Source organism: Arvicola amphibius, chromosome 7 (genome assembly GCF_903992535.2).
Source record: "Arvicola amphibius chromosome 7, mArvAmp1.2, whole genome shotgun sequence".
In the NCBI taxonomy this organism is placed as follows: Eukaryota; Metazoa; Chordata; class Mammalia; order Rodentia; family Cricetidae; genus Arvicola; species Arvicola amphibius.
The window spans coordinates 117,498,341-117,525,988 of NC_052053.1; the positions used below are offsets into that span (position 1 = coordinate 117,498,341).

General features: G+C 47.5%; 2 protein-coding genes across 3 annotated transcripts in view; one reads left to right on the forward strand and one right to left on the reverse strand.

Moving 5' to 3' along the window:
• Window positions 1-19,839, reverse strand: part of Ttc6 (tetratricopeptide repeat domain 6) — a 164,115-nt gene extending 144,276 nt beyond the window's left edge. The window contains 4 exon segments of the mRNA XM_038336062.1: window positions 6,305-6,468; window positions 7,424-7,654; window positions 15,798-19,369; window positions 19,457-19,839. The gene's annotated coding sequence lies outside the window, so the exon portion shown is untranslated.
• Foxa1 (forkhead box A1) lies at window positions 19,455-25,587 on the forward strand. Of its 2 annotated transcripts, XM_038336061.2 has the most exons (3): window positions 19,455-19,472; window positions 20,480-20,586; window positions 22,892-25,587. In XM_038336061.2, exons 2-3 carry the CDS (start codon window positions 20,515-20,517, stop codon window positions 24,221-24,223), a joined length of 1,404 nt encoding a protein of 467 aa, XP_038191989.1. In that variant the 5' UTR covers window positions 19,455-19,472; window positions 20,480-20,514; the 3' UTR covers window positions 24,224-25,587. The 2 variants fall into 2 exon arrangements, with proteins under 2 accessions (XP_038191989.1, XP_038191988.1); XM_038336060.2 differs by lacking the exon at window positions 19,455-19,472 and having other exon boundaries at window positions 20,345-20,586.
• Window positions 25,588-27,648: the final 2,061 nt, after the last annotated feature.

Below are 27,648 nucleotides of genomic sequence, written 5' to 3' on the forward strand. Positions count from 1 at the left end.
TTCTAAGCCTTTAGAATGAAATTGTTTTTCTCTAAGTCTGTGTGTTGTGTAGCAATTTCTTCCAAATCATAACCCTCCCTCTTGGAGGGAAGGAAGGAAGCTTGTAAGGCTTAGGAAGGAAGCAGAAGCTTGCAAGTCACAGCACTGATGATACTTTCCCAAGGCTGGGCTGGAGAGATGCCTCAGAGGTTAAGAGCACTGGCTGTTCTTCCAGAGGTCCTGAGTTCAATTCCCAGCAACCACATGGTGGCTCACAACCATCTGTACTGAGATCTGGCGCCCTCCTCTGGTGTGCGGGCATATATCAAGGCAGAATGTTGTATACATAATAAATAAATCTTAAAAAAAAAATTTAAAAAAAAAAAGGTCCCAAGGCTCTGCCCCTCTATGATACAAGCAATAACTAACCCCTGCTGGAGAAAGATTCTTCCTCTGTCTGTGGGTCTTGTGGGGAGCTCCAGGGATGCAGCTTTCATGAGTCATTGTCCATGCGGAATGGGCTTTTCAGTGATTCAGCTGCCTGTGAGTCATCCATTTTTCTGTAACCCTGGCAAACTCACTGGTTCTCTAAGCTCGACTTGGGTGGAATCATTGTGTTGGTGTGTAAGTGCCCTATCTGGAGTGGATAGGCATGTGTGCAGGTGTCTTAGGAAAAATGGCATAGCGTGAATCACAGATTTAGGTTTTCTATAGTGCCCTATAGATCTCAAAGGTTTCCTTCATGTATTTTTTTATTAATTTATCTTTGTAGTTAACTGAATGTTTCAACTCCTGTATGTTGCTTTCAAGCCCTGATATTCTGTCGTTTCATAGATCCATCCTATTGGCGAATCTTTCCACAGAGGTTTTTATTTAACTTCTTGAATTTTTCATTTCCAGTTTGTTTGTTTTACTATTTCTATCTCTTTATTGAATTCTACTTTCATATCCTATATTGGCTTCCTATTTCATTCAGCATTTTTTGTTATCTTGGGATTTATTCAGGGGTTTGTGTCTTTTTTAAGTTCTCTGATCATAATTTATAATCATTCTTTTGAATTCCTTGTCTGGAATGACATCTAATTTTCTTTCACTGAGAAGCCATTAGTGGGACTGGTAATTTCTGGAACAGTCATGTCACTGGTTTTTTTTTCCTGTTGCTTGGGTTTTTGTGTTGATACTTGCACCTGGAGTTGACCAATGGGTGATTTTTTTAAAAAAAAATTTAATTATTTAAGTGAGAAGAGTTGCAATGTTCAAGATGGATTACGTTGTAGTCAGGTCGAGGCACCGCCCTTCTCTGCCATCCCAGCGATCAGGATATCAGACCCCATTCCTAGTACTCCCCTAAGAGCAGAGTCCTATCAAAAGGTAAGTGTAACTATGAAAGTCACAGTGTTAGTCACATAAAAAAAAAAACACCCCCCTTTTAAGCTCTCAACACTTTAAGAAGTAAAGGAAGAGAGAGAGAGAGAACTGTGCACACTAAGATCCTGAGGTTCCAGTGCGCAGGAAAAAGAGTGAGTCTGTGTTTAGAGAGAAGGGAGAGGTAAAGAGGAGGTGGAGACAAGAGGGGAAAGAGGAGAGATGAGGCAAACTCTGACCCAAAGGTTGAATAATGAGTGGGGAGGTGAGGAACTGGCAGTCAGATGCCTAAAGCAGCCCCAGCTCGAGGAAGCTTGAGACACCTGAACCCCATGGACTAGGTTAGCTCTTCTTCTGGGAAAAGCTTATCAATGGAAAAGTAAAAGACTAGTGTGAGGTAAAGGGAAGAGGAGGGGGTAACGCGAGCAGAACAGGACAGAGCTGGCCTGTAAACTGGCCATGGCTAGTAAACAGGAGACGAATACATGTGAAGTGGAGAGTGGGAGGCACACCGTCTGGATGGTCTGTCCTCCTAGCTGCTCCAGCCTCACCCTCCTGTTCCTTCCACGACTCCCAAATGCCCATCACACCCCTGGGCAGCCTTATACACAGATGTTTCATGGGCATTCTTGAAGGTATTGGGTGGTGAATACTCTTTTCGATATGAGATGGTCTTGGGCAGGCTGGGTCACAATGCTGGCCCTCTTTCTTTACAGTTTCAAGTGTCTGACCCTACCCACTGGGCAATCCTTTGCTCGGTGTTAGATACACTCCAGTGCACTCTATCTCTGCCCCCTGAAGGTTCTGGCTCCATCCAGGTTCCCCCTCACTGAGTTACTGATTTGAAGGTTTCTTCCCCATAATTGAGAGGTACTTCTGGTCACTTTGTAGAATATAGTAGTTGCATTTGCTATATGTTTCCTAAGAGTGCAACTCACTGGGTGCCTGGAACCAGCAGGGATCGTTTTAAAATAGTATCCATGGTGGCTCTGCTTGTTCACCTGATTTTTGTTTTTAATGACATCTCATTGTGCTCAGGTAGAATGGCTGGCCAGAGAGTTTTTAATTTACAGCCCAAAGTGTCTTCCCTCCTCCCTCTTTTTCTTTTCCTTCCTCTCCTCAAAATGTCTGTTACTGAAAGTAGAGTATAGATTTTCTGAAGCTGTCTGCCTATATGCCAAGGTTCTGGTCACCTGGTCACTTCCTATCTCTGTGAAGGGAGAACTCCCACTACCACAATGACCCCTCCAGGATGGACTCCAGATTTTTTTCTGTTCTGCTCTGTAACATTTTCTACCTTGCTTTGATATTAAACTGGAAATGTTTTGCTGTCAGCCAGCTATTTCTGATAGCTGTTATCAACCGTCTCCTGTATGTTCTCTGAAGATTGCAGCAGAATATGTTTGCTTGTTGTCTACTGTCTGCCAAAAAATCCCCAGCAGACATTTTTAACAGAAAAAAAAAGCTAATCCTAAGATATTTTCAAATGGCCTAAAATCATCAAAATCATTTTCAAAAGGAAAAGCAAATCTAGACAATTTACAGTGTCCAATTTCAAAACTATAAGGCCAAACATGATGGAACATGCCTGTAATGCCAGCCCTTGAGAGACAAAGATGGTGATCACAGTCAGGTTAGTCCATGCTACATGGCGAGACCCTGTCTTAAACACAAAGAAACAAAGCCCACATTACTACACTAAACTACGGAGAAAGGGGCTCTGGCAAGTCACCATTCTGAGTAAATGAAGTGTATGTACCACCTCCTTAAAACTGCAGAACACACAGTTGGCTCTGTGAGAGCAATGAGAGCAGGTGTGGACGGCACAGTGAGCAGAAAAAGCAACTCAGTCATCTTGATTGTAGCAATTGTTTCAAAAGTGTGAATATCTGTCAAAATTCCTCAGACTAGACCTGTGTGGATGTCACAGTGTATAGACTGTACCTTTGTACAGTCCATACTACTTATAGTCCATACTACTATTTAAAGTCGTAAATAGGAAAAGAGAAAATTATAAACATTTACAGTTGGATGTTTAAAAAAAAAATCTATCTCCTTCTAAATTCCTCTAACACAAGTCTGTCCTCTCTGCAGTCTTCAGTAGCAAAGAACCCTTGCAGTTAGCTCGTATACCTCGTTTGCTCCCGAACACATAGAAACAGCCCTCTATCTGAAATTAGATAGACTCCATTGGGAGTTCTCATCTAGGCTTGTCCAAATCAAGCTACCCTGACTCAGAGTGGCAAGAAATGGTCAGTGAGACATTAATTGCCTCCACTGTTTGTTAACTGACACACTCACGGGCAATCTGTTGCTGATTCCTCACCTCTGATGTCTACACCCCTTTTTTTCTCAGTTCTCCAAAGCCCAGTCTATCTACTTCCGCTGGGCGTTTTCAGTTTAGCTCCTCTTCTGCCCGTGCTCCTTTTCCCACAAAAAGTTTTCCTTTCACTCTTACTTCCAGACTACAGAAGCCCAGAGGCTATTCCGGCACTAGTCACTGCCCAAAGTCAGCTCTATGTTTGATGCAGACTTCTGTGAAGTTGGACTCTACCAAAGCAGATAAGACTGCGGGAACCAGTCAAATTGTCACCGCCTCTCCAGGATTCAAGGGAATTTACATGCATCAGAATCCACAGCCTCTGCTCACCTGGATGTGCAGGAAGCCCGGACCTTCTCCCAGCTGATGGTGGTTGGGCCAGATGTCCCACAGACCACTAGGACACAAGGCCAGGCAGGCTCTGCCCTAGGGAAGAAAGGACCGGCTCCCTTGTCGCCTAGCAACAAGTCTCTCCTCGCGGTTCCTGTACCTGAGCTCTGCACACGCCCCACTCCCAACCCCTGCCACAGTTGATTCTAGAAACCTGCTCCAGGCCCTGGCCCCAGGAGGTTAAACCTTTCGCTAGAGATCTCAGTTCAACGAGTGCTGGAAACGGATCCCACCCGGCTGCGGAGTGAGACATCACGTACAAAGTTGCTTTTCCCAGACTGGCCCACCACGCGGCTTAACGAACCGTTCACAACCCCTTCTTTCTTTATCCCTTTAAAAGACTGATGTTGGCTTCAGACACACACCATTTGTTTTGAAAGGAGTCTATGTTACCCGCCAGTGTGCTGCCTGTCATGTTGCTCACCATGAGCCCAACTCTAAAGAGACGTAAACTCTGAAGCCTGGGACCCAAGTTTCTGGAACTCACAGAATAATCTTAAATTTGCAGTATTCAGTTTTCCTCATGTGATCCACGAAGCAACGACTGGCCTTATCTATTAAAGTTGAATATACACGTACTTGATTGATATCCAGCAACTCTGTTAGTAACAGCAACAAACGCTTATAGAGTACAAACTGTAAAACCTAGGCATTTTGTCTATATGGCTAAAATTTGAAAACAATCCAAATGTTCATCAAAAGCAAAATTTGCAAAATGTGTAGCATAAAACACAGCAGCTTATACCAAGGGAAATGATTCAAGCTCTGCTTTTGGGAACAGCAGCACAGCAATCTCTCACTCCTGCAATGTTGGTCAAAGAAAGTAGATACAGAGGGGCCCATGTTGCCTGAGTCTATCATCTGGGCAAATCAACATATCTGCATCTGTCATATTATAATCCCAGAACAGCATAAAATATCGGCGCTTACAGACTCAGTTTATATATTACAACACTCGGTTTACATATTACAAATAAACACACAAAAGTACTCTCCACAGAAGTCCACCTAGCGGTTGTGCTGGCTAGTTTTATGTCAACTAGACACAAACTAGAGTCCCTGGAGAGGAGCGAGGTGCAACTGAGAAAATGCCTCCAAGAGACAGTGCTGGCTGCATGCTAGCCTGCAGCAAATTTTCTTAATTGAAAATGATTAATGGGGGAGGGTGGCCCCTGGGCTGGTGGTTCTGGGTTCTATAAGAAAGCAGGCTGAGCAAGTCATCAGGAGCAAGCCAGTAAGCAGCACCCCTCATGGCCTCTGCATCAGCTCCTGCCTCCAGACTCCTGCCCTGTTCTGAGTTCCTGTCCTGACTTCCTTCCTCTCCATAATGAACAGTGATGTGGAAGAATAACAAAAACAAAGCCTTTTCTTCCCCAAGTTGCTTTGGCCATGGTGTTTTATCACAGCAATAGAAACCCTAACTAAGACATCTTGGGAGAAGGAAAGAGATCTCAAATAAGTATCTTGGGGAGCCTTGGGTTTGTGATGTTCTATTTGTTTCTAGTTGGTAGCTATTGTGTTTTACAAGAGTGGTAAGTAAGCTACTGCGTTCTGTGTCCTAACTTGCTCTTAAAGGAAGAAAAAAAGAGAAAAAGGAATGTAACACAGTGTAAATTGAAGTGTTTTATTTAGTACCTGGCACTCAGATTCTCAAATGTGTGTTACCACTCTACTTTCTACCAACCCACCCCCAGCAAAACACTCAGTGACTTCAAAGTCATCACAGATGGTCACCTTGAAGATCCTCTATGAAGCTTCAGACACTGGAAAAAGATAGCATAGAGTTGTCCAAATGCTTAGGACAGAATACTCTATCCTCTACAACCACATGAGCCCAGAAATAGCCCAATTGTGCAAGTATACTCTGGCATTCTCAGGACTTGGGAGAGAAACTTCCATTCCATAAAAGCAGTCAGGGTTCCTTCACGCTCATCTTTAAGATAGAGATAATAAATGTAGCTCTTCACAGTTGATGACTTCTGATGTGGGATGTGGGGGACTTAGTTTTTATTAAGGGGCTGGCGCCTGGGAGTTTGGCCATGCTCCAAAGAGTTTATGCGCAACTCAAATTGGACTCGGTGGGCTTTGTTTGTCTGTCTGTTTTGTTTTTCTTTGTGGGGAGACGCACAAGGGTGAGAGAGTGGATCCAGGAGGACTGGGAAGCAGGTATTTTGGGGGTGCACTGTATGAAATTCCCACATAATTAATAAAATATGTTGGGGGAGGGAAAGAAGGAGATAATAATTTTACCTTGCAGGTTTGGTCACTCCCTCACAGGATACATTCAAAAAACGATTGCTGAATGCTCACAGGTGAAAAGCGTTCTGCAGAAAAGGCCTCACAATCCCTGAGGTTTCCTTGCATTGGTCACATGACTCCAAATGCCCTGTGACTGCTCCATGAGGACGGCTTCACTGTAGGTGTGGAAAAAGCTTTGTTAGGACAACAGTAAATTGCTTTTCTGTGCTTACTGTCTCAGCTCCCAAACCTCCAAAGTATTCGGGTGCTCATTCCATATGAAAATGCAATCCATGAGGTAAGTACTATCATTTTCATTTAATAAGTAAGATGTTGGTGCTCAACAGAACAAAAGTTTCACTGGTAGTCCCTCGCTGGTCCTATGCTAGGAACCTCTAGGTCTGTTTTTACCAAAAGAAAGATAGAAAGGAAGGTAGGGGGTTAGTTATTTAGTCTTAGTTACTTTTATATTGCTGTGAAGAGGTACCATGATCAAAGCAACTTACAAAAGAAAGCATTTAATTGGAAGCTTGCTTACAGTGTCAGGGTGAGTCCATGACTATCATGGTGGGGAGAATGAGAACAAGCAAGCAGACATGTCACTGAAGTAATAGCTGAGAGATTATATCTTATCTACAAGTTGGAGGCAAAGAGAGAGGAGGGTAGGAGAAAGGGGGAAAGGGAGAGAGGGAGAGAGGGAAAAGGGAGAGAGGGGGGGAGAAAGAGAGAGACAAACAGAGAGAGAGAGAACAAGCAACTGGCTTTTGAAACCTCAAAGCTAATTTCCAGGGACATACCTCTTCTAACAATGCCACACCTTCTCTGACAAGGCCACACCTCCTCCAACAAGGACACACCTCCTAATGCTTTCCAAAACAATTCCACCATGTAGGAACCAAGCATCCAATTATATGAGCCTTTGGGGACCATTCTCATTTAAACCATCACAGTGATGTCAGTTATTGATCTAAAGTCCAAAGCCATTTCATATTCATTCTACTGTGCTTCATACCAAAATGCTAATAATTGTGGGATTATCTTAAAGAGAGGGAATTTGATTCAGAAGAGCAGAATAAAATTACTCAAGCAGGCACTAGAATTCTATGATATAAACCAACCCTTGCAACTCACCAGTGTCTGCCTGTTAGTTCTTTTGCTGTCTGCTTTTGGAACCACCTCTGGTTCATACACAGGAAGTCATGGTGGAGTCAATGGAACATCTTAGTGTCCATACATCCAAAGTGTCACAATCGAATGATGTCCAAATCCAGTTATATAGGCAGAATTCAAAGTTTTTCATAATTAGAGTCTTCCCAAGAGACCAAAGATTTGGAAAATGGAGTTATGTCTTTATCTCATATTCTGCACAAAAATTAAAGTGGATGAAAGATTTTTGATTTGTGTAGTGAAGACTTATATATAAGCGTTAAACCGCAGAATTCATGGAGTTCTAATTCTATGTAGTTAAAATAAACAAACACATGATGCAATTAAGAACCTGGTGGAAATCTGTAACACTCATAGCAGACATGATATCAGGGATGCATCTTCTAATACTGAGGTGTAGCTATGTGACAGAGTATTTCTCTAGTACGTGCAAGTTCCTAGATGAGAACATAAAATAACCTTGTAGATGAGAAATAGACAGAGGCTCAAATCTTTTAAAAGCCAAAAAAGGTGGGAACCGGCCATTCCGCAATGAAGAAATCCTGTGACCAGCAGAAGCATATTCAACCCACAAGTAAACAGAGAAATAGAAAATAGAACAATTGCGATTTTTATCACCCAAATTTCAAGTTAGTAATGGAGTGTGTAAGGGTTAGTATCGATCATCAATTTCACAGGATCTAGACTCACCAAAGGAAAAGGTATCTGGACATGTCTGTGGAAGATCATGTCACTATAGGTGACAGCATTCTGTGCTCTTATAGCTTATATTAAGACATAATTCTTGTCTGTGTTAGCCACGTGGCTTGGCACCTTTCTTGGCGAGGCAGTCACATCTTGCTTGCTCTGTATCTGGGTGATGACAGCAGACTGAAACTTCCCTCTTCCCAGAATTCTCATTGCCCCGCCTCTATTTCCTGACTGGTTGCCATTGCCCCGCCTATACTTCCTTCCTGGCTACTGGCCAATCAGCATTTTATTAAAAATAATACAAGTGACAAGATAAAGGACCATTGTCCCACAGCAATGCAGGGGGTGTAAGAGAACAGGATCACCCAGAGATTTTTAAAAACACCCTGCTAGATGTCAGGAGACAACATACCTTAAAGTACTGACTACTTAAGTATCTTCTAACCCAGATATTTCATTTTATGACCTTTTTCAAAGTAGAGACATATAAAAATTTTAAATAGTGAAGCTTCTTTTTTTTTTTTTGGTTTGTTGTTTATTTTTCAGATAGACTCTTGTTAATTCCCCAGGCTGCTTGAACTCAACTTATAATCCCAAGTAAGCCTCCTGTCTCAATCTTTCTGTTAGCTACATGTTAACAATGTTAGCTGTGAGCCACCATAATTGCTATGGTGTATTGTTTTAATCATTAATAAGCAAAAATATTGCCTTAAATTTAATATCATTGGGCTAGAAAGATGACTCGGCAGCTAAGAGCACTTGTTCTTTCCGAAGGCCGGGGTTAGTTTTCCATTACCCGCATTCTGGTTTACAACCATTCATAACTCTCTAAGGGTCTGATGTCTTCTGACTCCTGTGGGTGCTAGGCTTGCACATATACAGGCAAATGATCACACACTAAAGTAAAATAAACACAAATGCTTTAAAATTTAGTATCCTTAATATTTAGTATGGTGTCAAGTACAAAGAATTCTCATTAATGGTCACACCCAGATAACATCACCAACCTAGTATTAGTTAATACTAAATGGTCATCAAGTCACAGGACTGAAGAAATGTTGAACTCTAGAGAGGACTAAATATTGTGGAAATGAAAGAAACCAAAGATGCTAGGTTTTTCTCAACATGTAAACGAACATCTCCTATAAGCTGGACTTTGTTCATGGTCTGGTTATACTAATACAACTTTGCAAAAGTCTCAGTCCTTGTTTTACAGCAAAGTCAGTTTGGTTAAGGTCAACACAATCTTGGATATATTAATATTTGGTTTGGACAGTGACTGGTTTAGCAGTGATATCAAATACATTTCACCAAACTAAAGGGATGAGTATAAAGCAGATTACCTCCAAATTTGCTCGGATGCTAAACCTAGAGGTAGCCTTGCCTTCAAGAGCACAGCCACGCAGAAACCCTCATGCCTGCCCCTCCACCTCAGAATGCCGAAAAGAAACCAAGATGAAACTTCATGGCAAGTTACAATATTAAAAGGATGACACAGGAAATAGCTAAGGACTGGTTCTTCTCTCCCTTCAGATCTCCAGAGGGAAGGATGGCCTGCTTGAAAGAAAAGGGAGTTGGGTGGGGGTAAAGAGAAAGAATTCAGAGTTCGAGGCCAGCCTGGTCTACAAGAGCTAGCTCCAGGACAGGCTCTAGAAACTACAGGGAAACCCTGTCTCGAAAAACCAAAAAAAAAAAAAAAAAAAAAAAAAAGAGAAAGAATTCAAACAAGTATTCACACCACTGTGGGTGGAATTTAGAAGGTGAGTGGTATCTACAAACACTAAACAGGTATCACCTAAACTCTGGAGAGAAGCTAAAGTGCAAGAGAGGCCGCCAAGTAGGGACTTGGAGGAAGAAGCCGCAGATGTGCAAGACAGGCAGAGCCAGGAACTCTTACCTCTCACTCTGCTCTCTTTTCTCAAATTTCTGTACCATTGCCCAAGATCAGCCAAAACCATCTGGGAGCCTAAAAGTCACGGAAGCTACACAGCATCAGCCACTGAGGTCAGCTTCCTGGGGGTAACAGCCGGAAGAATCTCACTGCTCCCAACAGTTTTCTCTACTGTACTACCCCATAGGAATGTATATGTTGTGGGGCAATTGTAGGGAGGGGTCCCTACAATCTGCACCAGCACTGGCTTCCTCCAGCCTTCTCCAGCCACACTGGTCCCCACTCTCACCCTGTGGTGACCTCCTATGTCAGTCTTTCCCCAGCCCTGAACTCTGAGGTGGTTCTAACTACGCTTGGAGAGTTCAGGAACAGACCTCAGGAAGCCAGCCACCTTCCCCAGGGTGTCTCAGAAGTCTGGCGCCTGGTCTGATTTCAGTGTTCTTAGGTAAGATAAAAATAGCAAGCAAGGAGCAGAAAGAAAACTCAGAGTAAAGCGACCCATTGAAAAGAAAAGATACAAATAGGCAGGTGTACTTGGCTGAGAATTATGGATTTATTTTTCTTGGAGGTAGGGGCTGACATTTAGCATTCCTCTTACATTTCAGCCCTCCAAAGGGCTTTGCTTACATGGGTTCCAAGCGTGGCAATGCACTGAAGATTTTGCTGAGTTTGAGGTCAGAACCATTCTTTTTCTGAAGGTAGGTATGTAAGACAGTTGTACCGGCTTTGTAGCCTAAACACTGAGCTTAGAGAACGAATGCCCGGTTTGTGCTTAGAAAAACTAACAGCTCTCCCCGACTAAGCTGTAAAAACAGAAGCTGCTTTTAGCCAGAGATCACCGCCTGAGACTTCTGTGTTCCAGCCCACTCTCTTGTACTCTCCTCCCCCAACGCCGACCCAAGAAAAATTCATAAACTTTGGAGATGTGCTGTCTTCTCTGTTCTCCAGTGATGGAAATATTTTATCTGTCCCCATTCTGATTACTCAGAGAGGCAGATGTCAAAAACTTATGAGAGCCTGCACACAGAGCTCAGAGCTCTCTTAGCCCACCCAAGCACTGCTTGAAATTTGTGTGACATTATTCATGAGAGCCCCTCCATCCACAACTGAACTCCAGACCAGCCACATTCCCTCAGTAGGAGGGGTGAATCATTCATGAGACTTCACCCAGCAGATGAGTCTATGCCTGAGGAAACCCTCTTGTGATTTGTCTTTCCACACACTGTATTGTTTTTCTTAATTAAGCTTTAGGACCCCACTAAGCCTTTTGTACACACAAGGTAATATTTATAATCTTTAGTGTTTGACGGATCCACCACGAGTCCAGTGTTCCTGCTTCATTTCAGATGGACTTACGTTCCTAGAAAGAAACCTTTTTTTAAAGGGAATTTAAATCAAATAGTCTTACAGACGGCAAATAAAGATACCTTGCTATAATGACACCTTGGGTTTTGGGGATTTTAGAAAATATCTAAGTGATGCTTCTCTAGATGAATAGTAAATGCTTCCTTCTAACTCTGCCCACAGTAAGGGAAGGGGGATGAGCTAAAAGTAACAGGATCTAATCAATGGCGTTCTCATCTCGGTTCTCCCTAAATTTAGATACCAGGGAAACCCTCACTAGGCCCAACTCGGCTTCTCTTCCATTAGCCCCCTTCTCCTTTATGGATGCCCCCTGAATCTAAACCCCAAACAGGCTTTCTCCAGGGCTTACAACAGCCCATGGGATCCTGAGAGCGCAGGCGGGAATCATGCTGACACTCTCTGCATCTCTCATTGACTCTGGACTGGAACAAATATCTTTAGAACCCAGGGTAGCTAGAGCATGGCTCCTGAGAAGTAGCTTCCCCTTTCTGAAAAGGAGTGGAGGGAAGAGAAAATGTGTTCTGCTTGCCTAGTTGGGTTCTGCACACCAGAGTAGGAGATGCATGCTTTTCCATCATATCTTCAACCTCGTTCCCCAAGAAGGTCCCTGGCAACTTGAGAGAGAGAGAGAGAGAGTTCAAAATAAGATTCAGGAGACACCAAGGACCATCTGCCCTGTTCCTACTCAAGAATGCCACTGGGGTAGCCAGCAGGGACAGCCCAGCCTGTCACCTTAAACAGAATCCTTGGAAGGAGAAGGAGAGGTACACTAAGATATAAACCTACATGACCTGCCTCACATTCCAGCATCCCATCCTGCCTATGGCCCTTGACCTGTGTGAAGCCTTCTCCCTAACTTCTGTGCCCAGTGTGTCCTGCTGTCAGCCGGTGTGAGAGGAACTCTAATATGCCCATTTTGTGGAAAAGAGGCTCACAGGGAGCCAGCCTCCTGCAGAATCTACATCGGAATTCATGTCTGATCCCAACCCTTGAACTCTCTCTCTCTTGCTGCAATGATCAACTTTGAAGATAGGGACAATGGAAAGCAGGAAGCATTTTGCCCAGAATTTACTAAGAGACATAGACTACAAAGCTGAATATTCAGCAGGAAGGAAGGAAGGAAGGAAGGAAGGAAGGAAGGAAGGAAGGAAGGAAGGAAGGAAGGAAGGAAGGAAGGAAAGCTTCAGGTACCAATACTTCCAGAGCCTTCCCTTTCCGTGGAGATGGTTTCCTAGAAACTCCACTCCACCCCAACTACTGGGACGGTTGACCCCTCCCAGGCTCACAGGGGTCCCTCAGCCTCCCCCTTCCTGGAACTGGAACAGGTCTGTCATGCCAGTCCCTCAGGCTTTATTCCCCACCAAATACTGTCAAACCCAGGCACTGTGGCCAAGATCCCTACGTGGAGGGGAAAAGCACTGCCCTAGCACCTGTCTGCATTCCTGTAGACTTGAGAAAGTCACCGGGTGCTCAGATCCAGTCTGCACCTCTAACACTCAGACTCAGTCTGAGTGGCCTCTGTCCTCAGTTCTTCCCTGGTCTCTCAGGAGAGTGACCAGCTTTATCCCCCATTCCAGCACCTGCAGGGGTTTTAGAAGCCCCAGCTGCAGTGTAAACTGACCTTCAACCCCTTCACTGGGCTTTATTTATTGAAACCACTTCTCTTGGCAGGGGGTGTTGGGGGTGGTCATGGGGAGGTCAGAGGGGAACCAAGATTCACAATAGAAGGTATTTTTTGGCTTGGTGAGAGGAGGGGAGTGTGGTAGGGGCAGTGCAACCCCCAACCGACTGCACCTTCAAAAGCGTTTGGGAAAACAAATTTACATCAGACCTGCTGGATCCTATCTCCCAGGGCAAAGCGAGTCTGACTCTAAGTTTCAAGGACCTCTTCTTTGACTGCGCAGCACAAAACAGGAGACGCCTGGTGGGGATGGAGGGACACAGAACACCAGATGTGGCTGGGAGAGTCGCAGCATCCTCGGGGGAGTCCAGAAGAGGAGACAGGCCTACTTCTTCTCATAATGACTCTCCAAAAGCCTATTTCCATGGCAAATAAAATTTGGGGAGGAAAATTAATTTGAGGACTCTCTGGTTGGTACGTTGAAACACACCACAGGTCTTAGGTTGGTGTTTCTTTAAGAGAAGTCATTGGGAGACTCTAGAAAGATGGGTGGATTACAGTTCTTTGCATTCTACAGGTGGAGGGATAGTAGTGGCCAACTCTGGTGCTCCCTCTGCCAAGGCCCACTGAGAAGTAGGAAATGAAGGTGACTGTCACTGAGCAAACCCTTGCTGGGCAGCCCTGGGGCTCCAGGGAGCAGCCAAGGCAGTGTGGAACCCAGCAAGCAGCAAGCATTCTACATCCTGGGTAGCGCAGGACTCTGTTCCCAGATTTTTCCTCCTCACTACGTGGGCTCGGCTTTATTTATTTGCCAGTTTAAACACATTATTTAAAAACCCGACATTTCCTGTAATGCTCTGAGTAAATCGTTTTGCTTTATGGGAAATTGATGAGATTAGCTTTTAATCGATATTTTCCATTGGTATGTGCTGCTGTCCCTGCGTTCTCAAAGTGAGCAAAGGTGACAAACTTGCTTAGTTCAGTGACCAACCTATATCAGCACTAGGTGGGTATGACTCTATCCATGTCCAGAGAGCTGAGAAAGGGGAGGGAGCGTTTCAATTTGATGTTGCCTGGTGGTTTATTTTGAGACCCAGGGAGAGCAGATCCAAGAGGTTTGAAGCTAGAGGTCTGAGGATCTCCCTCCTCCTCACCGTTCTGGATCCCTTGTCTAAATTCGGGAAACTCTCCCTGCCTGAAGCCAGTCAGGCCAACCTCAGGGCTAGTCAAGTCTGCTCCAGGCTCTACTTAAGGAAGGAGAAGGTTAGTAATTCCTGCCTTCTGGGATCACTAGACTACTGACAGAAGCAAACAAGTGAGAATGGGGTTGGGGTGGGTGGGAGGGGCATTTGTTGTCCAGGAATGCTGAGAACATAGCAGGACTCTAAAGCAAGACTTGGAGCTTAAAGGACAAAGCTCTCTTAGGTAAAGTCTGTAAAGTTCTCCCTCTGGGAGCTGCTTAGGGCTCATTAACACCCATGATGCTCAACTGTGGCCAGAGTGTCCTTATTCTGATCCAGGAACACCATAGGACCCAAATCACACCACTTAGCAAGTACTCCAAGGCCCTGCTCATCTCCCTAAGGATCCCACCCAAGCAAATGGCTCCCCAGACACCTCTTCCTATACTTTTCTGGTTAGAAACAAGCCTGTTGAAGGATGAGCTAAGTTTCACTCTGTGACCCATAAGCCAAAGAAGGATTTTAAAGTTACAAATAACTGTGTCACTGTTGTAATCAAACAGCTGCAGTATAGCTACTGGAAACAAACTGCCCACCAGTCAAATTTCATTTTTTGACAAAAAATATAACCTCCCCAAGTCATGTCAGTTATTTGGTCTCGAAATCAGAGGGGCAGGGATCAAGACACAAATACAATGGGCAAATGACAGGCTCTTTATTGTTTTTTTTAAATATAGGATAGGATTGATTCATTTGATTGTCTCAAAATCATCCGTTATATAGAACTATGTAAATGTGAGGCTAATCACATTTGAATAAACAGAATTAAACCACCAGAGGGGACTAAGGGATGTGAGAAAGCTCCTGGGTGTGTGGAAAGTGGGGGACTCCCTTGGATTGACGCGGGTGCAGGGCAGGCATGATGAAGCTAGATACCTGGCTACTTTTTGCCCTTGGGAAAGGATTATGGTTAAGCTGCTACCCTTGACACAAAAGATGAAATTCATTGACTTTTCGGAGCCCTCTGCTTCCATGACTGCTTCCTGTTAGGGTGGGCGTTTGTCCTGTGAAGGGTCAAGCCTGGACCAACCCTCCCCCAAGTTCTTGAGCACCTGGGCACAGGTGGAAAACGTTAGTATCTCAAAGCTCTCCGCCCCCATCTGTGGTACACAATAGGATAGCTGACCCTCCTTCCTTCAGTTTGTTCTCAGACTTCAGAGGCATAACATGGGAAAACTTGATTTTCTAACTCTTTATGTGAAACAAGCACTCCCCATCCTTCCTTTAGAAGCCTCTCTCTTTTTTTTAAAGTTAAACATCCAAGGCCAGTGTGCCCCACCCACCCCTCACCTGAGGGGCTGGCTTAGGAAGAAGGGACTGATTGGGACTGAACAGATCTTCCAACTAACTGAGCTGATGGGTATGAAAGAGTAGTAGCTAACTTTCAGGAGGAATATCACAACAGGTCCGTGGGGATTCGGATGTGCCCGCGGTGGGGAGGGAGAAGGAGGGAATGTACCGGAGGGGAACCACGAACGCTCCTGGAGGGATGGAGGTAACGTTTTTTCCAAGGACTGGGGGACACTTAACTTTTCCTTCCAAGGCTGTGGATTGCCCGGAGAGGCGAGTGTTCCTTCCCAACATTTCTCATTTGAATACATGAAAATGTGAGTTGATCTTGGCAAGGTGACGCTCTCTCACGGCCAGAGTGACGGTTTTGTCGCCCGCGGGCGAGGCCAGGTGGGGAGCAGCTCCGGCTTAGACATCCGGCTGCGGACAAGCCTGGATCACGGTCTCCGGGGACTTTCTGAAACCTGGCGGCAACTCAAGGAGCAAGAGAACCGACAAACTCAATGCCTGTTTTTATTTTCAGCAAAAGTAGCCAAGGCCCTGAATATGTGTACGTGTAGCGCAAAGGCACACCTGGACAGGCTTGCAGCCCAGAGCAGTAAAGGGTCTGGTTATAGCACTGGCCAGACAAGGCCTGTCAAGTGGCCCCAGGACTCCCACCGACTGGAGATTGGACGTCTTGCTCGCCGTGAACTGATTCCTTAATGAGGATTTAATGGCAGAAGAAAGAGTAAAAAGGAACGCGTGGGGGCAGAAAGAAGGGGGGGGAAGAGAAACAGTGATAGAACAGGACCCCCGAATACTTGCCCTGAGCTTTCCCTGGTTTGGGTAGTAGTGAAGACGGCTAGCCAGGGCCGCCTGGCCACGGGAGACCAGGGCTGGCTGCTGAAGGCACCCAGGCGACCTCCCCAGCCACTCGCACCTCGAACCCTCAGGGCAAAGCACAAACAAGTACCGAGGGATGCTTCCAGTGTAGCCTGCTGAATGCAGCCCTGAGCTGGTCATAGTAGAAGTCGACTTTGAACCCAGTTAAAGACCACTGGCCTTTAGAATTAGACTTCGAGCCTAATTCCCCGCCCCCTCCTACACACACACACACACACACACACACACACACACACACACGGACACAGGAGAAGGGCTTAAGCTTCTTATCTGGTGGGAGGTGGGGCCAGCGGAGGAACTCGGACCACCCGGCACCGAGCTTGGCCGAGGCCACCGCGGCCTTGACCTGGCAATAGTCCTGAGAAGAGAGGTAGGACCAGCGAAAAATGGGGCAGGCTAGAGAGACCCAGACGGGGAGTCTAGAGACTTCAGCGGTAGCACCACAGAAGAGATCCCCGCTCAAGGTCCTATACTCCGCCCACCTCTCAGTTCAGCCACAGCGGAGCATCATGGGCACCAGCTGGTCCCAAGACAGGGTCCTAAGGTCTTTTCTCCTCCTTTCATCCCGTATCCTCTGTGTCCTTCAGCCCCGTGAATAGCTGTGGGGAAGGCCAGGTCAATCTGGGAAGGGTAGGCTAAAGCAGACAAGTTGTCACTGAGCAGGCCCCAAGGGCTTAAACAGACTGAAGTAACAAGAAAGGCACCTTCCTGGCTGCCCCAGCTTCCTTGATTTACCGCTTTGGGTTACCTGGGGCGCCTTAGTCTGTGGCCTATGGTCCTCACTCTGGCAAGTTCCAGCTTGGGGCATGGCAGAAGAGTCCCTCCAGCTCATTTCTTGTGAGTTCCCTCAGCTCCCCAGAGCTAAAGGCAGATTTAATTGCCCAGTTTTGCTATGGCATAAGGGCCCACGTGTGGAAGATGTTAGGGGAAAAAACCAAGATTTAGGAGGCTTGGACTCGGAATCTGAATGCCAACTAGCCAGCAACCGAAGAGAAGACAAGTCAGCTTTCCTCCACTCTCTCTCCCGTCCTCCCCATAAGAGTGTGTGTATGTGTGTGTGTGTGTTGGGGGGGGGGGGGGACAGGTATCAAAGACTTGGAAAGAAGTGACCAAACTGTTTCACTTCTAAACCCGAGGGAAACAGGCCGCTTGGTGCACTAAAACTTCACCATCTGAATTTGCTAGGCATCCGGAAAGGCCAAGACTAAATGCAGAGAAGTCATCCAGCTGTGGCTTTTCCTTCAGTAAACTGAATCCTAGCCGCCTAATGCCTTCTCCAGTTCAATCCAGTCTAGCCTAGCGGGCCTGGGAGAATGTACGCAGGAGGCAGCTGTTTGCGGGAATTGGGCCACGAACCCTAGACCGCCAGGATCCATTCCGTACCACCAGTCTTGGATTCTGAAGACTCTTGCGAGAAATTTCACTGTGGTTTCTCGCTATGAATGGCCCCTTTCTCCTTTCAGGTAGACTTGAGGGGGGGGGGGGAGGCTAGTAAATTTGGGAAACAGACTGAAAGAACCTGTGATATTTTAATCAACCTCCTTCCACGTGACAGGGCACCTCCCCCCCCCCCCAAGTCATCAGCTTTTGAAGCACTCTATAAAGCTATTACTAAGTTGTTACTTCCCACAGGAAATGTCCAAGTCATGCTAGGTGTTGTAGAAGAGCCAAGAAGGGCATCAGAGAATCAGCCACGAAGGAACAAGGAAGCTTCTTGGCCCTGAAATTCCCCGGGACCAGACTGAGGAAGCTAAGCATCCGTGTGTTTTACAAATGAAACGGATCCTGCTGTTGGTGGGAACTTTGCACAAAAGAATTAGCTTCTGGCACACACCCACAGGTACATTTACACAACTGATGGGAGTGACTTCTAGTCACAAGAGCAGGCTACAGGAGGAGAGGGTTGTCTGTTCTGCTGAGTTCTAGGTAGATCTGATTGCAGTCTCATTCCTTTGCTTACGACGTGATGTCTACACACACACACACACACACACACACACACACACACACACACTTTTTGTTCAAAAAAGGAATTGTAATCCAATGCTCTTATCTTTCTTATTTCCTTAACTACACATCTTCACCTTCTCTGCTCCCCTGCTGATTTAAAAGATTTGTTTGGTTCAAGGATTTAACGTGATTCTCTTGCCAGATTTCAAGGAAGAAAGATTTAAAAGAACAAAGCACGGGGTGATGCGGGGGGGGGGGTCTATTTGGAAGACAAGTAAAAACGCATTCCTTCAAATGAGATTAATGGCCTTAAAAAAACTTGGCAAAACAAGAATATTTTAGTCTCTCGGTCACTTTAGCGTTTACTTTATAGCTCTTCTAAAAGAAATGCAGTAAATCTGCAGCCTGGCACAACACTCGCAGGGCCACCCGGTCACATTCACTCAGAAACGCACTCGGTAGTTAGACATGTTCACAGACACATGCAGTCAGTCACTCAGAAGTAGGCACCTTCTCTGAACCTATCACAAACTCTGTCTACCCAGCCGAATCTCTTTGATTAGCCTCTTTCCGCATGACAAGAGGACAAGCCACTACCTAGGAAGAACTGGAAGGAGGCAAGAACTTTGAGTGGGGGAGAATTTCCCACAGTCGTCCGGGATCTTTTGAAAGCCTGATATCCTAGACCCTCTCCTCCAGGTTAGGGACCGGGTACTGTGGGCTGACTCGAGCTTCAGGCTGGCACCTCGTTTAGCGTGGCAGACGCGTTCCAGCACCCAAGCCCTTGTGCTCCCAGTTTGTGCCTGTGTTTAGGGAGATGTCCCCTCCCACTGACCTTTCTCTATCAGAAACCAGACGGTCGCCTCCAGCTCGGTCCCGGAGGCTGCAGAAGGGGGGTTGGAGGAGGAGCCCGGCAGAGAGAGAGGCAGGCCCTATCACACAAACATCTGCTCTCCGTTTCTTCCTCTTTCTGATCGCTGCAGATGACAAGGGGAGTGGAGTGGACTGAGGCGGAAAGAAAAAAAAGTTATGTCATAAACATATAAAACGGTGCTGTGACTCACCTGCTCTTAGCCGCAGGTACGAGTTTCGTGGCAGCGCCTCTGTTCTGCTAGCCAGGAGCCCAGGTCGGCCTAACGTCACCTGCTCGACTGACTCAGATGACTGGGTTTCTAGTGACGAGGCAAAAGTGGGGCTTTTCCCCTTTACAAGCCCGAAGCCCGGGAAGTGGGGGTGGTCTCCCAGGGTGAAACTTAGGGTCTAGAATCGGGGTGGAGGAGCAAAGGAGCCCAGGAACCAAGAACCAGTAGCAGTCACGTCCATAAGGTAGTGAGCGCCTCCGGGAGGGAACTCGGGGTCATTCAGCGAGCACCGTCCCTGTGCTGGGGCTCTGACGCCACCGCCCCGTCCTTCTCCCGCAGCACTGCTGTGGTCTAAAGCCCTGGCCTGTCCTCCAGGCACCGCCTATTTTTCTTTTCTTTTTTTTTTTTTTTTCCTTTTCCAAAGGGGGTCACACACACACAGACACACACACACACACACGCCCCATTTTCCTCTTTCCCTAGCCTCGGGGTTTAAACCAATTACACTGCTTTGTAAATAAAGTGAGGGCCAGGTTTGAGGGGGAGGGGGTTAGCGGGAGGGGCGCGGGGGGCGTGCGGCGCTGGCGCGGCGGGGCGGGAGGCGCGGCGGCTGGACTGGCTGGCGGCCGCCTCGCAGGTGCACCTCGGGCTTTGTAGGTGCGAGCGTCTTTGTGCGGCGGACAAATGGGGAGAGGACGAGGAGGTGGGCACTCCAGCGACGTAAGATCCACATCAGCTCAACTGCACTCGCTTTGCACAGGCCGCTCGCTCACTTCCCGCGGAGGCGCTGCCGGGCGCCGCGCTGCGCGGCCGCCTCCCGTCCCCGGCGCTGCCCCCTCCCGCCGTGCCACCGCCACCGCCGCCTCCGCGCACGCCGCGCCCCGCAGCGACCGGCTTCCTCTTCGCTGGGGTGGCGCTGGGCTCTCGAGCGCTCGGGTGACCGCCGCGGCCGCGCGCCCCTCCCCCGCTGCCGCGCGCAGCTCACCCGCCCGTCGCTCCGCACAGGGTTGGATGGTTGTGCCGGGCAGGGTGACTCCAGGATGTTAGGGACTGTGAAGATGGAAGGGCATGAGAGCAGCGACTGGAACAGCTACTACGCGGACACGCAGGAGGTGAGAGGAGGGGAGGCGGCGGGGCGTCCCTAGAGTTGGTGTCCGGGGAGACCCCGGCAAGGTGGGCGCCTGCGGGGACTGGGGCGGGCGAGCGGGCTGGGGGCGGCTCGCCCGAGGCGCCGCTCCCACTGTGGCCCCCGCCCGGCTTCTCTGCCAGCCCGCTGCCCGCTGGGTCCTGGCGCTTGAAGCGAGCAGAGAGTTTTAGGAAACTCTGGGCTTTGAAAACACCCGCTCCGGCAAGCCCTTGCCTTTGCCCTGCGGAGAGCCGGAGTAGGAGCCTGGCCCCGGGAGCCGCGGGGTGGCCGGCGGGCTCTGGCCAGGAGTTAAAAGCAACTTGAAGAGTGGGTGTTCGTTCACTGGGCGGCCTCTGGGTCCCGCCACTTAATTTGCCAACGCCTTTGGATAAAAATAATCTGCTGCGGAAGTTGGGTTTCTCCATAATGAAGGATTTTTAAATTTTATAAAACTTACTCTTCAAAAGCCCAGTTTGTAGAAAAGTGTGACCGTTTCTCTCTAGAACCGCTGGGTGGCGCTAGTGCGAACCGAATAATTTTTCCAGAACTCAAGGCCAAGAACCTGTTTCTCTTCATTGTCCCCTTGGTGGCATGTTCACGGGGTTTATTTTACATTGTGCACAAAAGCATTGCAAGGAAAATCAGGTACAGGCAGGGCCGCTACCTATTAAAAGTACTTTTCTAGAAACAGCTGCAGATTTCCTTCAAAAGTTTAATTACCGTTATTGAAAGAAAGCTCTTCCTGAGAAAGCCTCGTGCGGTCTTGGGGAGAGGGCTAAAAAATAAACCCCAAAGTAAAAACTACTTTAAGATCTGTACAGAAAAGTACAGAATCTGAAAATACCTTCATGTCAATTGATTCATCCGTCTCTGTTTATTTGGGAAGCATACCTTTTTGGGTCTTCATATTATAGGTCTATCCATCTCTTATGTTTTCAGATGGGGTTGCATTTGCTGATGAACATACATTTAAAGACATCAATATTGTCTGATAGATTACCAGATAAGCAGTTATATGTCGGGGCTCTGTATTTCCTAACCACCTAGCTATTTTCGGGATTGCTAAGGGTGAGGATTCCACTTGCTGGTGATTTTAATAGGCGCTCAGGCCACTTTCAAGGGTTTAATTTTGACACAGTCATCTCGGCCCACCAGAGAAGATCAGATCCCTACGGAAAGAGCTTTCTTACACCTCAAAGCCGAGAATTAGGAAGCAGAATAGCACTGAGAGAAAGTAAGTAGACTTTGGCTTGGGAATTTTAAATTATTCCAAACTACTCATGTAGTTTCAAAGGCTCGGCTTTGGTAGAAGGAGCAGCTATTAGTGTGTGTGTGTGTGTGTGTGTGTGTAATTGTGTTACCATTTTTTTCAGTTGTCAAAGGACAACTGGAACAAACAGGTAACAGAATTCACGCAGGGTTTTTTTAATAGCTCGCGGAACTGTGCATGTAGTCACGTTAAGATAAATGTATGCTCGGCGTTGTTCTGTTGTACACCTTATTTTTAATTTAATTTTTTTCTCGGGATTTTATTTAGCTGGTGTGTTTTCTTCTTTTAAAATATTGCCATTGTGACAAGTAGGTGGAAAGCTTTACTTCGAAATATAATAACAGAAAGCCATCTTTTGGCACCAACTCTTAAGACAAAGCCAGTTTTGGGGAGATGAATAATTGGGATGGGGGATCTTATGGGCACGTAGGCGATTGACTCTATGGGTGAGAGTTTAACAGCAGCCAACACAATGCCTACTGCTCTGCGGCCAGAGGCGTCTGCCAGACCTCAGCAGGGTGGTAGTCTAACTGGTGCCAAGTTGATCACCCAGCAGGCCTGTGTGGAACCTATATCACCTTAGGGGTGAAGTGGAGAAGCAGAGGCTCAGACTTAAATTCTCTTTTCGGTGTTTCAAAATGGATTTGGCCCAAAGGCAGTTTGTCCAGGCTGGTCTGGGGTGGATACTTGGGTACAGCCTGCCATGGATGAAAACGAAGGGGGACCCCTAGAAACCAGCCCCTGATCCGGGCATATAAAGCGATTATGCATCTTCCCGGGGACATATTTTCTGAGAGCGCTAATCTTTCCTGCCTGCAGCGCTAGGATGTCCCCCCTGCCGTGTAAGCCGTCTTTGCGTGGCCAGGGAAGGGCGCCCAACAGTTTGCCCTGGCTTGGGAGTTCCTGAGCTTTGCAGTAACGCTGTTTGTTCGCCCTGGGGCTCGCCGCTGGCCAGCCAAACTCCTGGGCGCACTACTAACCCCGCCCTTCGGGGCCTCTTCACTCGCTGTCTCCGCTCCAGGCCTACTCCTCTGTCCCCGTCAGCAACATGAACTCCGGCCTGGGCTCCATGAACTCCATGAACACCTACATGACCATGAACACCATGACCACGAGTGGCAACATGACACCGGCTTCCTTCAACATGTCCTACGCCAACCCGGGCCTAGGAGCCGGCTTGAGTCCCGGTGCTGTGGCCGGCATGCCCGGGGGCTCTGCAGGCGCCATGAACAGCATGACGGCGGCCGGTGTCACGGCCATGGGTGCAGCGCTGAGCCCGGGAGGCATGGGCTCCATGGGAGCGCAGCCCGCGGCCTCTATGAACGGCCTGGGCCCCTATGCGGCCGCCATGAACCCGTGCATGAGCCCCATGGCGTACGCGCCGTCTAACCTAGGCCGCAGCCGCGCCGGGGGCGGTGGCGACGCCAAGACATTCAAGCGCAGCTACCCGCACGCCAAGCCGCCCTACTCCTACATCTCGCTCATTACCATGGCCATCCAGCAGGCGCCCAGCAAGATGCTCACGCTGAGTGAGATCTACCAGTGGATCATGGACCTCTTTCCCTATTACCGTCAAAACCAGCAGCGCTGGCAGAACTCCATCCGCCACTCGCTGTCTTTCAACGACTGTTTCGTCAAGGTGGCACGGTCCCCGGACAAGCCGGGCAAGGGCTCCTACTGGACGCTGCACCCGGACTCCGGCAACATGTTCGAGAACGGCTGCTATTTGCGCCGTCAGAAGCGCTTCAAGTGTGAGAAGCAGCCGGGGGCCGTAGGCGGGAGCGGGGGTGGCGGCTCCAAGGGTGGCCCCGAAAGCCGTAAGGACCCCTCCGGCGCAGGTAACCCCGCCGAGTCGCCCCTTCACAGGGGTGTGCACGGAAAGGCTGGTCAGCTAGAGGGCGCGCCGGCCCCCGGGCCTGCCGCCAGCCCCCAGACTCTGGACCACAGCGGGGCCACGGCGACAGGGGGCGCTTCGGAGTTGAAGTCCCCAGCCTCTTCCTCGGCGCCCCCCATAAGCTCCGGGCCAGGGGCGCTGGCATCTGTACCCCCCTCTCACCCGGCGCACGGCCTGGCACCCCACGAATCGCAGCTGCACCTGAAAGGGGACCCCCACTACTCCTTTAACCACCCGTTCTCCATCAACAACCTCATGTCCTCCTCGGAGCAGCAGCACAAGCTGGACTTCAAGGCATATGAGCAGGCACTGCAGTACTCTCCCTATGGTGCCACCTTGCCCGCCAGTCTGCCCCTTGGCAGCGCCTCAGTGGCCGCAAGGAGCCCCATCGAGCCCTCAGCACTGGAGCCGGCCTACTACCAAGGTGTGTATTCCAGACCCGTGCTAAATACTTCCTAGCTCCCAGGACTGGGGGTTTGTCTGCATGACCAACTTGGTAGCAGGAGAGAAAAACCAACAGCAAACGAAACCACACAACACCAAACCAACCACATAACAAAAATCCCAACTCTTTTTATTTTTCATGCACAATTTTCCCCAGTGCAAAGGACTGTTACTTTTATTATTGTGTTCAACACTTGTTGTGTGTATTATTACAAATACAACCGACTCCATATCAACATTTTTTTCCTGTGAAGTTTAATAATGATCCATAAATGTATATATAGAAAACCTTCCTCCTTCCTTGCCCTCGTCCCCGTTCAGTCTTTCCCCTGTGGGCACATCTTAGTCTGTGCAGGGCTTATTTAAAAAAGAAAATGGTCAAGTCTGTAAACTATTTGTTTGTGCTTTTGTTGTTGTTGTTTGTTGTTGCTGCCCCTCCTTACCTAGGCCCATCACAAGAGTTTACAGGTCTGTGGCAATTCTCTTAACTCAGTAAAGAAACGAATAGACAGCAAGGGCTCTTGAGAGTACTGAAAGACAGTACTGCCATGATGCCACGGTAAGGTATAAACAGGTTACATACGTGAGAGCCATTTGTTTTCAGCTTACATTTCCGATGCATTCAGATAGTGGATGCCTTTAAATGAAATACATATATATATATATATTGTCTGTGGACTTAGTCACGCTCACATACGAAGACCTCGTCCACTTTTGCATAACATGTAGAGGTAATACGTAATAGACGTGCAACATTTTCAAAAATTGCCTGACCAAGTTACAAGGATCCCCTACACACTCGTTTGTCTTCTCTACCCGCACATGACCCCCCCTCCCCCAGAACCAATTCCCTCCTAACTCTGCTCCTTGCTCTGCAGAGTGCCATGGTCATCTCATTCTGAGGTCACATGTATAAAAATTAGCTTTTGTGTATGTATACCATTTAAAGGATACCCCGCAGGGGGAAAAGGAAGTATATTATCGAGGAGAGAGAAGTTATAAGAGACGCATTGCAAAATCGTGCCCAACGTTCCAAAGTCCCCGTTGTGGCCATTTTAGTTCTTGCTCCTTTCATCCAGTGTTCGCGCACTTTCCCCAGCTGGCCGTGGTGTTAGTCTTAGACAAGCGGGTTTCACTCTGATTCCTCTTCGCCTCCTCAATGTTAATTTATTGCATGTTTTCTCCTGTTCCTTTACAGCTGAGATTGCTTTAAATGATGGTTAAAATTACAAATTTAAAAATGTTAATTTTTATCAATGTGATTGTAATGAAGATATTTTGATTTAAGTAACAAAAATAATACAAGATTTTAATCTGTGGAATATGTTCCCGATCATTTGCAGTTAAGGAATTTAAATAAATCAAACGTTAACAACAAAGAATTTCTGTCATTTTCCTTCACTTAAAATCCAAAATAGATCTTTAATTTAAATCCAAAATAGATCTTCTGAATAGGATTTTTTTCAGATTCTGGTATTTAATATAAAAGACAAACAGGGATATGGTCTAAAATAAAATAGTTTCATCTACAGGTTAAGCGAATGCATAACTAGTAAAAATCTAGTGAAAGAAATTCAATTAAAGTAGGCAGACGACCTACTTTATTTACTTTATTCCTACTTTACTCCAAGAACTGATATTTTTAAAATTCCTTATTCCCAATAGTCTTTACTTCAGTTTTTGTGTAGGGGTGGTACATGGGTTTTTAAGCCTTCGATGTCTCTTTTTAGGGTGTTTTTTTTTTCTCGTTTGAAATTAAATGATTAATTCTCGATTTTTTTCTAATTCGAAAAGTATTTGAATGAGAAGAACATAGCAGCCGTGGCTGTTAAAATTAAGTTATCCACCTGAGACTCTGAACCCTCCTATTAAAGGAGAAACAAAACTTAACCTATCATGGTCGGTTTGGAGGGTGGGGAGGAGGGCAGTTAATTCATTCCTGCGGGGGGAAGCTTTGTGAGTGTTTCTGGGTAGCTGCTGTTTTGTGTTTTGTGAAGATATTTTTAAAATATTGTTTCTAAGAACTTAAACCTGATGATTTGTTTGCCTTGTAAGAAGCTTTGAAATGCAACTTCACACCCTCATAGTTGCTTGAGATCACAAAATCATTAATCTCCTTTGATAGTAGGCTCACTTTCCAGTCCACCTATTTCTTTGTAAGACTTGTTCGGATTGACACCAACAATAACAGCAGCACCAGCCCGAGTCGAGGCTGGCCTGCCAGAGCCCTCGTGTGTGAACTCCATCCTCTCCAGGGCTTGAACTTGGGCAGTCTTTACTTTGATCGCAGCACTCCACAGCACAGACAAGATAAAAAGAGCCGTGCCAGTCGCTTAATTATCACGTAATTACCTCCCTAGATGAGAGAAGGGGTGCCGCGTACCACTTGAGAAAAATCCAGAAATCCCTGCTCTGCTTTCTAGGAGTAATGAAAGGAGGAGGGAAGAGAAATTGCTGGCGTGAATAATTTCAAAACTTAATTCGAAGTCCTCTAAAGGACCAACAAGCACACCCGACGACGAAAGGGCTTTGGATCTCAACAGTTACACATATAACGGGCAAACAAACGCGGGCACATTCAAACTCTCATGTAAAATAAATGTGTCATTTTCGGCCTGTGCATTTCTCATGCGGCCCTGAAAGGAGGTTTGATTTTTGTGCAGACCCTTCTACTTCCAGTTTGTGTCGGCCTTAGTTCTTGCTCCTTGACTCTCCGCACAGAGTTTTCTGGGTTTGTGGGAACCGGGTGCCTGTGGTCCAGGCCTCTTCAGTGACGGGGGATGCGGGATGCGGGAAGCGAGAGCCTCAGCTCCGGCTTAGCTCACAGGCTCCTGCGGGCCATGCTCGGGTCCCGTGGGTTTCTGCGACTATGCTCTCTGCCACCTCGGGACAACGCGCGCCTCGAGACGCACGCGGGCTGGGGGCCCAGGACAGATGGTTGCTGGGGAAGAGGGGGCAGAGCGAACCGCGCAAGCATCCCGAGGTGACAAATGCAGTTAGTTCTTCATTGTTTGGGCATTTTCCCCTCCTAGCGAATAAATCTTCTGTTGAGCCACAGACCTAAAAGTCAACAAAGGAGGCCGGGCGCCGGGTCTCTGGCCCACCCCGCGGCCAGCCTGGCCGAGCCGCTCCCGCTGCGTAATCCCTTCCTCGGAAACCCGGACACACAAACGCCGGATCGCCGACCAGGGTGCAGCGCCGGGGCCAGGAAGAAAACATCTGTGCTTCCAAGGGCGCGCAGGGACCCTCCCGAGAGCACCGCCTGCAAGCGACCCCGGCAGCCTCCACCTCCGCCTCGGTCTGGCTTTGGTCCCCGGGTCCCTGATTTCTTCACCAATGCTCCCTTGGCCAGAAAGGGGACGCACAGGGTGCAGTCCACTCTCAGAGATGAGATTTTAGGAATTTTGCTCGGGGTGGGGGAGGGGCCGGAAGCGGGGGCA